General features: G+C 41.6%; 1 protein-coding gene across 1 annotated transcript; it reads left to right on the top strand.

Annotated features, from left to right (window-relative positions):
• Positions 1 to 5,259: 5,259 nt before the first annotated feature.
• Positions 5,260 to 6,816, top strand: LOC308086342 (CD166 antigen homolog; the record flags this gene model as incomplete). The annotated part of the gene is made up of 1 exon (XM_080429863.1): positions 5,260 to 6,816. The coding sequence occupies one exon, from the start codon at positions 5,260 to 5,262 to the stop codon at positions 6,814 to 6,816; it is 1,557 nt and encodes a 518-aa protein (XP_080285989.1).
• Positions 6,817 to 11,457: the final 4,641 nt, after the last annotated feature.

Here is an 11,457-nt window from a genome sequence, read left to right as displayed (position 1 = left end):
GGTCGGCGCTCGGCACTCGTAAAGATAGTGATGTCACTGAAATGCCCGTCTGCTGTCTACCCTCTGCTGTGCATTATGGGTAACTCGTTAAAGTGGCAAATTAAATGTGAAACACATCAACTATTAAGAAAACAAGAAGATATGTTGACAAAGACACTCCATACATTTGGAAACATATTTTTATTTAAATCAATATCGTCTTCAGTTAATGCAGGATCATTTTAAAAGTAGGCTAACTTTCATATCCTCTCATAGGGAATGCATTGGCAGCTGCTGTTCATCGTTCTAACGGACCTGGAGTAGCGGCGCTGTCTCAAAAGTGGGCGTGATATTTGTAGTCCCCGTGTGTCTCTATGGGTCCAGAGATCATGTGTACCGATTTCTGTGACATTTGGACAAAATATGTGGGAGGAGGAGCTAAAAGTGTGTTTTGAAGAAAATTCAAAAATGGGCGTGGTCTACATGGGGAGTTGCGTCATGACCCAAGTTATCTAGGGGAAAAGAGATTTTTATTCTACAACCTACGGTTCAAGAGTTATAGGCCAAAAGGTAAAGTGGGCTGTTATAACGCCACCATGAGGCTGACTGGTGTAATAATTTGTTTAATAATTTCGCACTAAATTATGAACCTCCCCTCCAAGTCTTGTAACTCTAGTTACTAGTTACTTAGAATTTGAGTTTTTTCATTTTTCCATTAAAGTGGATGGGGACATTTAATGCACTATTAAATCAATATCAATTAAACTATTTAACCAATGTCTTAGCAAAATACAACCACACTATTCCCGGTGCAGCCGTTTTTTTTTTACATATGGCACGAAATTGGGAAAGAAAAACTGTAGGAGGAGTAGTGCGGCAAAATAAAGTTTATCTAGAAACATGAAATAAAGTAGGAAGAGTACTATAGTCTGGTTGCCAGGGCAACCACACTAATATAATAAAAGTAGAAGATTCTGATTCATCGGTTGAAAGGAGCTGAACACAGAACACAATATAACTCCATGCGACGTTACAACCATTAGGACTTCCAATGGCTACTGATGAACGTCAGCCCCCATTTTAAAATGCAGAACATACATAGACACAAAAAAACAATAAAAAAATCGTAATACAACAAAACAAACCGTAACATAATATGTCTGAGTGATAGTGTCAGAGTACCCCTTGTACCCTTTCTGTCTGTGTCCCCCCTTTTGTGCCCAATGCCCATATATGGAGATCCCTGTATCTGTCACTCCTTGTAAATTTTATGCTCATATATGGAGATCTCTGATATTGCCCATATATTGGCATACCCATACATTGGCATGCCCATATATGGGCATACCGGTTGGATCAGCGGTTCTGGACAACTGGATATCTATATAAGGATTATTTTATTTATTTTTTTTATTTTTTTTGCTCGCATCCCAGTCCGGGGCCCGCCTCTGGCTGGCCGACGTCCAAGAATTTCATGCAAGAAGAGGATGTAGATCTGAATAAATCAGGGCTCAGCTCAAGTGAATCATGTGAGTGAGTTGTTTTAGCTGTCTGTCCATGGTGGAAGTGCAGATAGCCTAATTAATTTAGTTCAAAAATGCATCATTATGGATTGTGGAAGCAAACCAACTTCAGTCCACAAATTATTTTTTAATTAAAAGAAAATAATAATAATAACTTTTTTTTTCTTTTTTCCTTTTTTGCGGGGGGTGCATATGGGGGCCCCATATGAGCTCTTGAAACGGGCCCCCAGATCATTAAGGCTGCCCCTGATGTGCACGACCATATATGGGATATCGGTCGGATCTATGGCTCTGGACAACCTGATCTCTCTATATGCCTATATATGGGCATATCAGGTTTGTTTATGCCACATATATATTATAGAGCCTTCTATTGGAGAGTTGCGTCACCTCCGTTCACTTCATCGGGCCCGTCCAATCGGTAAGTTTAGGGAATGCACTGGAGTCTATGAGCGTTTGTCACTGTTTCGAGTTTACATGAACCACGTGACCGGTGCTGTTTCTGCCCCCTCATTGACCCAACTCTCCAATAGAAGGGTGTGAGGGCTACGCGGCCCTCTTATGCCCATATATGGAGAGGCCTGATGTCATCAGTATATGCCCATATATGGGCATGCCCCCTTTTGTGCCCATATATATGGAGCTGAGTGATTAGTTTGCGCCTGATGCCATGATGGCACGGCACATTGAGGTTAGACAACACACTCCATATTTGGGCATAGCTGCATTGGGAACTCCTTATATGAGTCATAGTGGAGGAGTCATGTATTAACCACTTGAACCCATTATCCCTATATAGGGAGAGAGTAGCCTGGCATGGAGTGTGTTGTCTAACCTCAATGTGTCGTCATGGCATCAGGCGCAAACAAATCACTCAGCTCCATATGAGCTGAGTGATTTGTTCATGTAAACTCGAAATAGTGACAAACGCTCATAGACTCCAGTGCATTCCCTAAACTTACGGTTCAGGACTTTGTCACTATTCGGCTCCTCCTGAGCCGCAATTCTGGCCCGATGAAGTGAACGGAGGTGACGCAACTCTCCAATAGAAGGCTCTATAATATATATGGTCTATGAGCATATATATTCAATAGAAGGCTCTCCAATAGAAGGCTCTATGCCCATATATGGTCGTGCACATGTATCGGACTGACCGACTTCAAATGCGGCTGTGTGCATCGGCAAGAGCTCGCTGTCGAGTTGTTCGGATATGCGGTTGTCCAGAACCGCCGATCCGACCGATATGTCCATATATGGGCAAAGCAATGTATGGGTATGCCAATATATGGGAAATATCAGAGATCTCCATATATGAGCATACATCTTACATGGACTGACAGATACAGGGATCTCCATATATGGGCACAAAAGGGACACTCAGACATATTATGTTAGGGTTTTCATTTTTTTATTTCTGTCTATGTATGTATGTCCTGTATTTCAAAATGGAAAACACCCAATCAAAAATTAATTCCCATGTTGAAGTTAAAAAGGCCTTTTGCCGTGTCCATGTTTGTTGATATCAAGTTGCTTTGGTTACCATAGCAACCTGATTGCCATCAGAGTAACTATAAGCCAGTCTGACATCATTGAACTCCACGCCACGTCACAGACAACCGAGAACTCCATAAATGGAGCTAACTGACATAGTCTGACATCATAGACTCCATATTTGGGCATGGCTGACATCAGGACTCCCTATTGGTTATGACTGACTCATAGTGACATCACCGTGATGACTCTAGCACTGCAGCCAACGATATAAAAGGTAATCACAGTAATCTCAAGAGATACAGTATTGAATTCAACCAACGCTCTCGGATTCTCCAACGACCACTTGCAAGACCCGGAAATCATTATTCACATAATACTAATTGTCTCCGCCGAAGGTGGAGAATATGTTTTCGCTTCGTCCCGCCGTGTGTGAGCAAACATTGTTAGCCAAGCTAACATTGGGCAAGCTCCACGTGACACGTGTCAATTTGTTGACACCAATGCCTCTGATTGGCTAGAGGGACGCGTGACGAAATAAAATTCTATAAATAGGTGTGTCACTTCAAAGAGCCACTACTTTTTGAAGTGAGGTAAAACAGGATCAATCAGACTTGATTGGAACAGTACCTTCAGTAAGTCCAAATCACCCGTCTGTGCGTGTGTGTTTCCCTCTGAGAACACCTAACATTGGTCAAGCAAAGGCGCAGAAGGCCAAAGCTAAGAAAGCATACTCATCTACAATTGTAACACAGAAGAGGACTAGAGTTGAAATGATCCCACAACAAAGCCGAAGTCTTAATACGTGTCAATATGTTGACATCAATGTCTCTGATTGGCTAGAGGGACGCATGACGCATATAGGGGCGGCCATAGCTGAGTGGTTAGTGAGCCCGCCTAGGGAACCAGAGCTGGCCCTGGTTGCCCCAGGTTCGATTCCAGACTATCCCAGCATATGTGCCGATGATATGAAATTTGTCCCTGAGCAAGACTCTTAACCCCAATTGCTCACAGGTTCTCATTGGAAACAAGACCGCAAGGACTTTCATGAACGACCTGTTAAAAGGAATTATCCTTATCCTTTATGACGAAATACAATCCTATAAATAGGTGTGTCACTTCAAAAAGCCGTTTACGTTTTTGAAGCGAGGTAAGACAGGATCAATCAGTCTTGATTGGAACAGTATCTTCTAGTCCAAATCACCCGTCCGTGCGTGTGTGTGTCCCTCTGAGAACACCTAACATTGGTCAAGCAAAGGTGCAGAAGGCCAAAGCTAAGAAAGCATACTCATCTACAACAGTAACACAGAAGAGGACTAGAGTTGAATTGATCCCACAACAAGGCCGAAGTCTTAATACGTGTTAATATGTTGACACCAATGCCTTTGATTGGCTAGAGGGATGCATGACGAAATACAATTCTATAAATAGGTGTGTCACTTCAAAAATCCGTTTACGTTTTTGAAGCGAGGTAAGACAGGATCAATCAGTCTTGATTGGAACAGTATCTTCTAGTCCAAATCACCCGTCCGTGCGTGTGTGTGTCCCTTGTGCGTATGTGTGTAACATTGGTCAAACAAAGGCGCAGAAGGCCAAAGCTAAGAAAGCATACTCATCTACAACAGTAACACAGAAGAGGACTAGAGTTGAATTGATCCCACAACAAGGCCGAAGTCTTAATACTATAACAATTGGCCACCTTGATCAAATACATTATGTAGCACTAGAGAAAACTGACATAGATCAAACACACCAATCAACTGCTGAAACTGTTCAAGACAATGAAGATGAAGAAGACAGACAAGTATTTGAACAAACCAGTCAATTACGACGACTCCCATATGATAGATTGCTTCAATGTAAACAGAGCATTGCTTCAATTAAACAGAGCTAAGAATCATAAAGAAAGAATGAAATTAATCAGAGACAAAGAATCGCTAAATGACAAAAGACGAAGACTAGCCATGAATGCTGACAATATGACACAGCAAAGATTGCTACAATCTCTGGAAGAAAAAGTAGAAGAGTCTGAAGAGAACATCGAAAGGAAAAAAAGGAACTGGTCAAAGTATTCAAATAATGAAAGATAACATCAACAAGCACATAACACGAGTAAGAAGAAACGGTACAGATCACAAGAATTAGAAGTTAATGAAGCTGCTCTCGCAGTCATTAGTTATTGCTATGATAATATAATTGCTATAGTCTGCTGGCGGAGACTTGTGCTCCGAGGAGCACATTTTCTAGTTTAGATTGATTCAGGAGGATGAATTTGTCTGCGTTCCTGTTAATTGTCCTCCTCATCGGGACCGGGATGCTTCATCAAGCGCGGAGCATGCAAACTGTTGTCGGCCTATACGGAGAAACCACCGTAGTGCCGTGCGACGACAGAACTCCTTTGTGGGACAAACGGATTCTCACCATGTGGAAATTTGTGCAAGACGACGGCACCCCGGTCGTGTTGATCAAACACTTCGACAAGGCCGCCAGTGCACCGGCCACAGACAGCTATGACGCCACACGGGTCAGCATCGACGAAAGATCCGGCCTGACGATCGGCCAGAGCGCGCTGACGGACCGGAGGGTCTACACCTGCGTGGTGGTTTCTCAACACAACGTGCGGGTGCGTAGCATCTCTGTTGTGGTTTACACGACAGTCCAACCTGAGATCGTGGACAAAGCGGAACTCCTGGAGAAGGATAAACTCACAACGTTGGGAACGTGCGTTGTGAGGGATGCCCACCCTGCTGCTGAGATCACGTGGCAGAAGAATGGCCTGCCATTGAGAGCTTATGGGAAACGCATCGTTGTCGTCTCCAATGTGAAGATAGACTCCACAACAGGTCTGTCCACCACTTCCTCCTCTCTCCAGTACACGGCCACCAGGGAGGACGTAGACGCCCGTTTCAACTGCCGGGCAGACCACGAGCTGGGTCCAGTGGAGTCTGATGAGACGCTGACCTTTCCTGTTCACTATCCAACAGAGAGGGTGAGCCTGACGGTGACACCTGAAGGGCCCATCGCAGAAGGGGACACTGTGACACTGAAGTGCCATGGGGACGGCAATCCTGCTCCCAGTAGTTACAACTTCCACCTCAAGGGCCAGACGGTTTCGGTGGAGAATTTGGACACCTACACCTTGCCGACCATCGAACGAGACGGCAGTGGCGAATACAAGTGTTCACTGGTTGACAACGAGAAGATGGAAGCTTCACGATACATTGCTGTTAGCTATTTGGACCTGAGCCTGAGCCCCACAGGGAAGGTTCTGAAGATGGTGAGGGACCCCCTGGTGGTGAAGCTGGAGATGGACGCTTCAGGCGATGCCCAAGTGATATGGACCAAGGATGGTGAGAAGACAGAGGCACCCCTGTTCAGAAAGCTGACTTATGCACATGCAGGCCTGTATGTGTGTGAGGTCTCCATGGCTCCGTGGACACGTCACCGGTCCTTTGAACTGGTTGTGGAAGGTGCACCAGTGATCACTAGTCTGACCCAAGACGACGTCCAGCTGACCTGCCAGGCAGAGGGAGTACCAGCACCCCAGTTCACGTGGAACGTCAACGGCACAAATGAGGAGATTTCCTACAATGAGAAGACTGGCAAGGCCACCAACAAGATCACCGTGGAGCCCGCAGCAAACCTGACCTCTGTTACTTGCAGCGTGAGCAACAGGCTGGGAGAGGATGCCAAGACTGTCTCTGTGTCCTGGTCCTCGGATGACAGTGGGCACCAGGGCCTGCTCATATTTGGCATTGTGGTGGGGACCTTTCTGGGGCTCTTTGCTGTAGGCCTAGTAGCTGTGATGCTGGTCTGGGGTTAGCCCATCTTCATGCAAGACTGATGAGGAGAACAACCTCCCTGTAGTTTAAAAATAACTCTCCCTGTGTCAAGCTGGTCGGCTAGACGGTTTTCCAGAACTGCCGATTCAACCGATATGCCCATATATGGGCATGGCCATATATAGGCATATATTGATGACATCAGGGATTTCCAAATCTAGACATAAAAGGGACATGGACAGATGGATACAGAGATCTCCATATATGGGCATACTGTATAAGGGTCACAGGCAGAGAGACACGTACAGATATCGCCATACAGTATATGGGCACAAAAGAGACACAGACAGGTCACAAACATCATCTCTGCCTCCTTCCGGCCTTGCTGAGATGAAAAAAAAAAAAGCTCTGTTTGCAGAGTATAAAAGAATTGCTGAAATAACAGATTTATTCTGGAAATGTTCCACTGCCCATGCCTAAACTCACAGCTTGTAGATCTGCTATTTTCAACTAGCCAAAAATATATATAGGGTTGAAGTGGTTAATGTATGTTTTGTAATAATATTCACAATCTTCAAAGTAACAAGTAAATGAATGAATGGTTTATTTTGGTCCACTTTTGGTGTTAGCGGGTCAAATTTGACCTGTGATTTAACTCAGCCCAAAATACTCAAAAAATATGTATTTTAATTTATTATTTTCTTAAAATTCACTCATTACATTTCCTATAATGAAGAAAATGGATAATGATGTTATATAGTTATAATAGACTAACATTAGAACACACTTCCAAAAGAAATAATGAAAAAAAAAGATACTTATTTATTTTTCATAAACTCAAACTTTATTTTACTCCTGATAGCAAATGCTAATTGAGGACAAGTCTCTCTCACTCTCAAACATGTAAACATTGAATTTTGACAATTTGGGGGGAATTGAGCCACACTTCTCTGCCGGGTCATTTCGGACCCTAACACCACAAGTGTCACTTTTTTATAGAGACCATCAGAATTAATTAAAATGATGATAAATAATTTTGTTGCGTTAAAATGGCTATTTTTGAGGATATCAAGAAGCCTTGTTCCAATAAACAAATGTAAAGGGTACTTTTTTACCTGTTTAAAGTTGAAAACGGTTAAAAAATTACCCTAACACAATGGAAGGGTTAAGTGACAACTTCCTATCAAACCATTTCTTTAACTTCATCAATTCCCTTTCTACTGTTTTCAATAATTCTTTCATGTCCTCCCCTGAACAAAGTAAATTACTAATTAAAGTTTTCAAATAAATGTAGTGGAGTAAAAAGTACAATATTTGTCTGAGATGCAGTGGAGTAGAATTACAAATACTGAACATTGGAAAAACTCCAGTAAAGTAAAAATACCTCAAAATTGTACTTAAGTACAGTACTTGAGTAGATGTACAGATGTAGATGTACTTAGTTACTTTACACTGTACACCACTGCATTTGAGTCTAAAAATGTTGTTCTAACTGATTGATGTATGTGACTTGTGACTTTGTTGTTGTTGCTTTGCACAGCACGTTGGTCTATAGACCCCTTAACAGACGTCGTCACACTGATAAGAACCAGTATGCGCGCGCAGGCCAGCACCAAATGAAACCCATTCTGTCATGTCTTGCTAGGGCGCACCTCACTAGCCAACACACAAGAGGAGGTTGAATATACTGAAACCAGCGCACCCCGAAACAATATTTTGCAATTGATTGCATGAAACAATCACCTGTGCGTCCAGTCTCAATGTTGGTAAACAAGTAATTGGTCTATTGAGATGTGTTGTAAATTTGTCAACAACTGCCTTCGACCAGACGTGAGATCTGAGCGTGCGGTACGCTAAACTAAAAGCCAGGATATATTGATAAATGCCGAAAGTTGCTGTGATCTCGCCGTACGCCCATTATTTGGTCTACCGCGTTGATAAATGAGGGCCAGTATAACTGCATGTGACGTTACAACCATTAGGACTTCCAATGGCTACTGATGAACCTCAGCCCCCGACCTTGGAGGAGATCCCAGCAATGGAGGTTCCTCTTTTCAACCAGAACGTCAGTTTCCCCACGAGGAGGAAGAAGCATCTCTTTGTCACATCAAGGAGGACAAGAGATTCAAACATCAACATCATCATCATTCCACCTCCGTCACCTCCAGTCCAGGATGAACCGCTGGCTGAAGATGCAGGGAACTTCACCTCAGACGACACTCAACCATCTGACACACGCAAATGCTGCTTCAATTTAGTGAAAGATTACATCTGTCACAAGCTGCTGGATCTGAAGTGCAGGGTGAAGAGGAGTAATATATATCTATATATACATTATGTAAAAAATATAATACATTTATATATTACGCAATGTATGATGATGAAGATGAATTGTTGCTGCCATTAAGATGGAGATCAGGTTTTTATATGTTAGCCATATGCTTGGGTTTTTTAGTTTCTATTTAGAAGTCTATTTAAAAAGTTTAGTTTATACAAGGTGTCAGGGAATACCAAGAATCCATTAGGTGGACTTTACCTTATTCCTCATGTATTATTCATGGTGTCACTAGAGTTACTATTTTCTGTTTGTTCATCACGTTTTGACACGGCAGCCACAGTGTTGGGTCGTTTGAATCTCCTTTTATTATCCATATAGGTTTTATTTGACATTATTTCCAAGGAATACCTTTGACCCCATTAATGTCAGTTACGTACCAATCGCAACTTTAATAGTGGCTGTTTTAGATGTCGCAGCACTGACGTCACAGTAGGCTACCGACTCCACAGTACTGACTCCACAGTACTGACATCAGGCCACTGACTCCACAGTACTGACTCCACAGTACTGACGTCAGGCCACTGACTCCACAGTACTGACGTCACAGTAGGCTACTGACATCACAGTACTGACTCCACAGTACTAACATCACAGTACTGACGTCACTACTGACATCACAGTACTGACTCCACAGTACTGACGTCACAGTACTGACATCACAGTACTGACTCCAGAGTACTGACTCCACAGTACTGACATCACAGTACTGACTCCACACAGTACTAACTCCATAGACTGTCCTCCAACTACCACACAATAACCTGGGTCCTGGGTAGTGATATAGACAAACATACACAGTATTGACATCATAGTACTGATGTCATAGACTGACCTTATGGACACCAGTCTTAATAGATTGGATCCATGTTATGTTGGACATGTTATGTTGGACATGTTATGTTATGTTATGTTATGTTATGTTATGTTATGTTGAGCACCCTCACACAACCCACACACCAATATATAACATTGCATTGTCAACATTACAAACTAAACATTAGCCTATACTTTCACAGGAAAGGGTTTACAACAAAGCTTACAGTGTTTGTTATGAACTGTTCCACAGACACAGAAGTAACAGACTCTGACTGCATTACAATGATCAAAAACAGAGTCAACAGTAACAAAATAAACATTACAATATGTGGCATGTGAGAATCAAGGAGGTACAATTTCATCCATTAAAACGCTAAAAGTAAGTCTATAGAAATTGATTTGATGACTGAAGCAATGTAAGACCCATCTTTAATAATAACCATTCATTACTTTAAAATGTTAATATCTCTGTATGATGGATTGAAATCCAGAAGACTCCTGCTGGATCCAGGAGTGTTGGCAGCCCTGGTCACTTGGCTCATAACCAAGACCTTCCACATCTTTCTGCTTCCAGTACTGAGCAAGTTGTCATCATGTACCAAACACGGTTATTATAGTTAAGTAAAACTAAGGAAATGACTAGAATAAAACTAGAATTGGAAAAACATTTTAGTTAACTGGAAAAATAAATAAAAATTAGGCTTTACTAATAAAAAAACGTGATAACTAACTTAACAAAACTAACTAAAACCATAGAGACATTTTCTTAAAATGTACTTGTCTTTGTAATTTTTTTTTTGCAGAATAGCATTGGTTGAAAGGAGTTGAACATAACACAGTATAACTCCATGTGACGTTACAACATTATGGCTTCCAATTGCTACTGATGAACGTCAGCCCCCGACCTTGGAGGAGATCTCAGCAATGGAGGTTCCTCTTTTCAACCAGAACGTCAGTTTTCCAACGAGGATGAAGCATCTTTGTCACATCAAGGAGGAGGACAAGAGATTCAAACATAAAACCAAACAGGGTTATTATAGTTATTGAGTCAAACTAACAAAATATCTCAAACTAGAATTGAAAAAAAAACAAAAAAACATTTTAGTTAACTGAAATACAAATAAAAATGAGGCTTTACAAAAAAAAGATAGCTAACTGAACAAAACTAACTAAAATCATAGAGAAAATATCCTTAGTCTTTATCAGAAATCTTCAAAAAATAGCTCACAACGCACCGCATGTGTTTGAGTTTGCTATTATTTCAAAATGTCTGTCATTGTTCAATCTTGCCTTTGACTAATCCATATTACAATGAAAACTAAAACTGATAAAACACTAAACTGAATCTAAGTCTTAAAAATAACTATTACTAAACTAGCAAACACACTTTAAAAACGAATCAAAACTAAACTGAAAATGCAAACAAAAAGGCAAGACAAAAAAAAACGTGTATGGCTTGCACGAATATATACTTTATATATCGATAAATATTTTATAATGAAATATGGTTACAAAATGTACCCTAAAT

The sequence above is a fragment of the Gymnoscopelus braueri genome (genome assembly GCF_963280865.1).
Source record: "Gymnoscopelus braueri genome assembly, chromosome: 6".
Classification (NCBI taxonomy): domain Eukaryota; kingdom Metazoa; phylum Chordata; class Actinopteri; order Myctophiformes; family Myctophidae; genus Gymnoscopelus; species Gymnoscopelus braueri.
The sequence above is the reverse complement of the archived record's forward strand: the minus strand, read 5'-3'. Positions and strand labels throughout refer to the sequence as shown.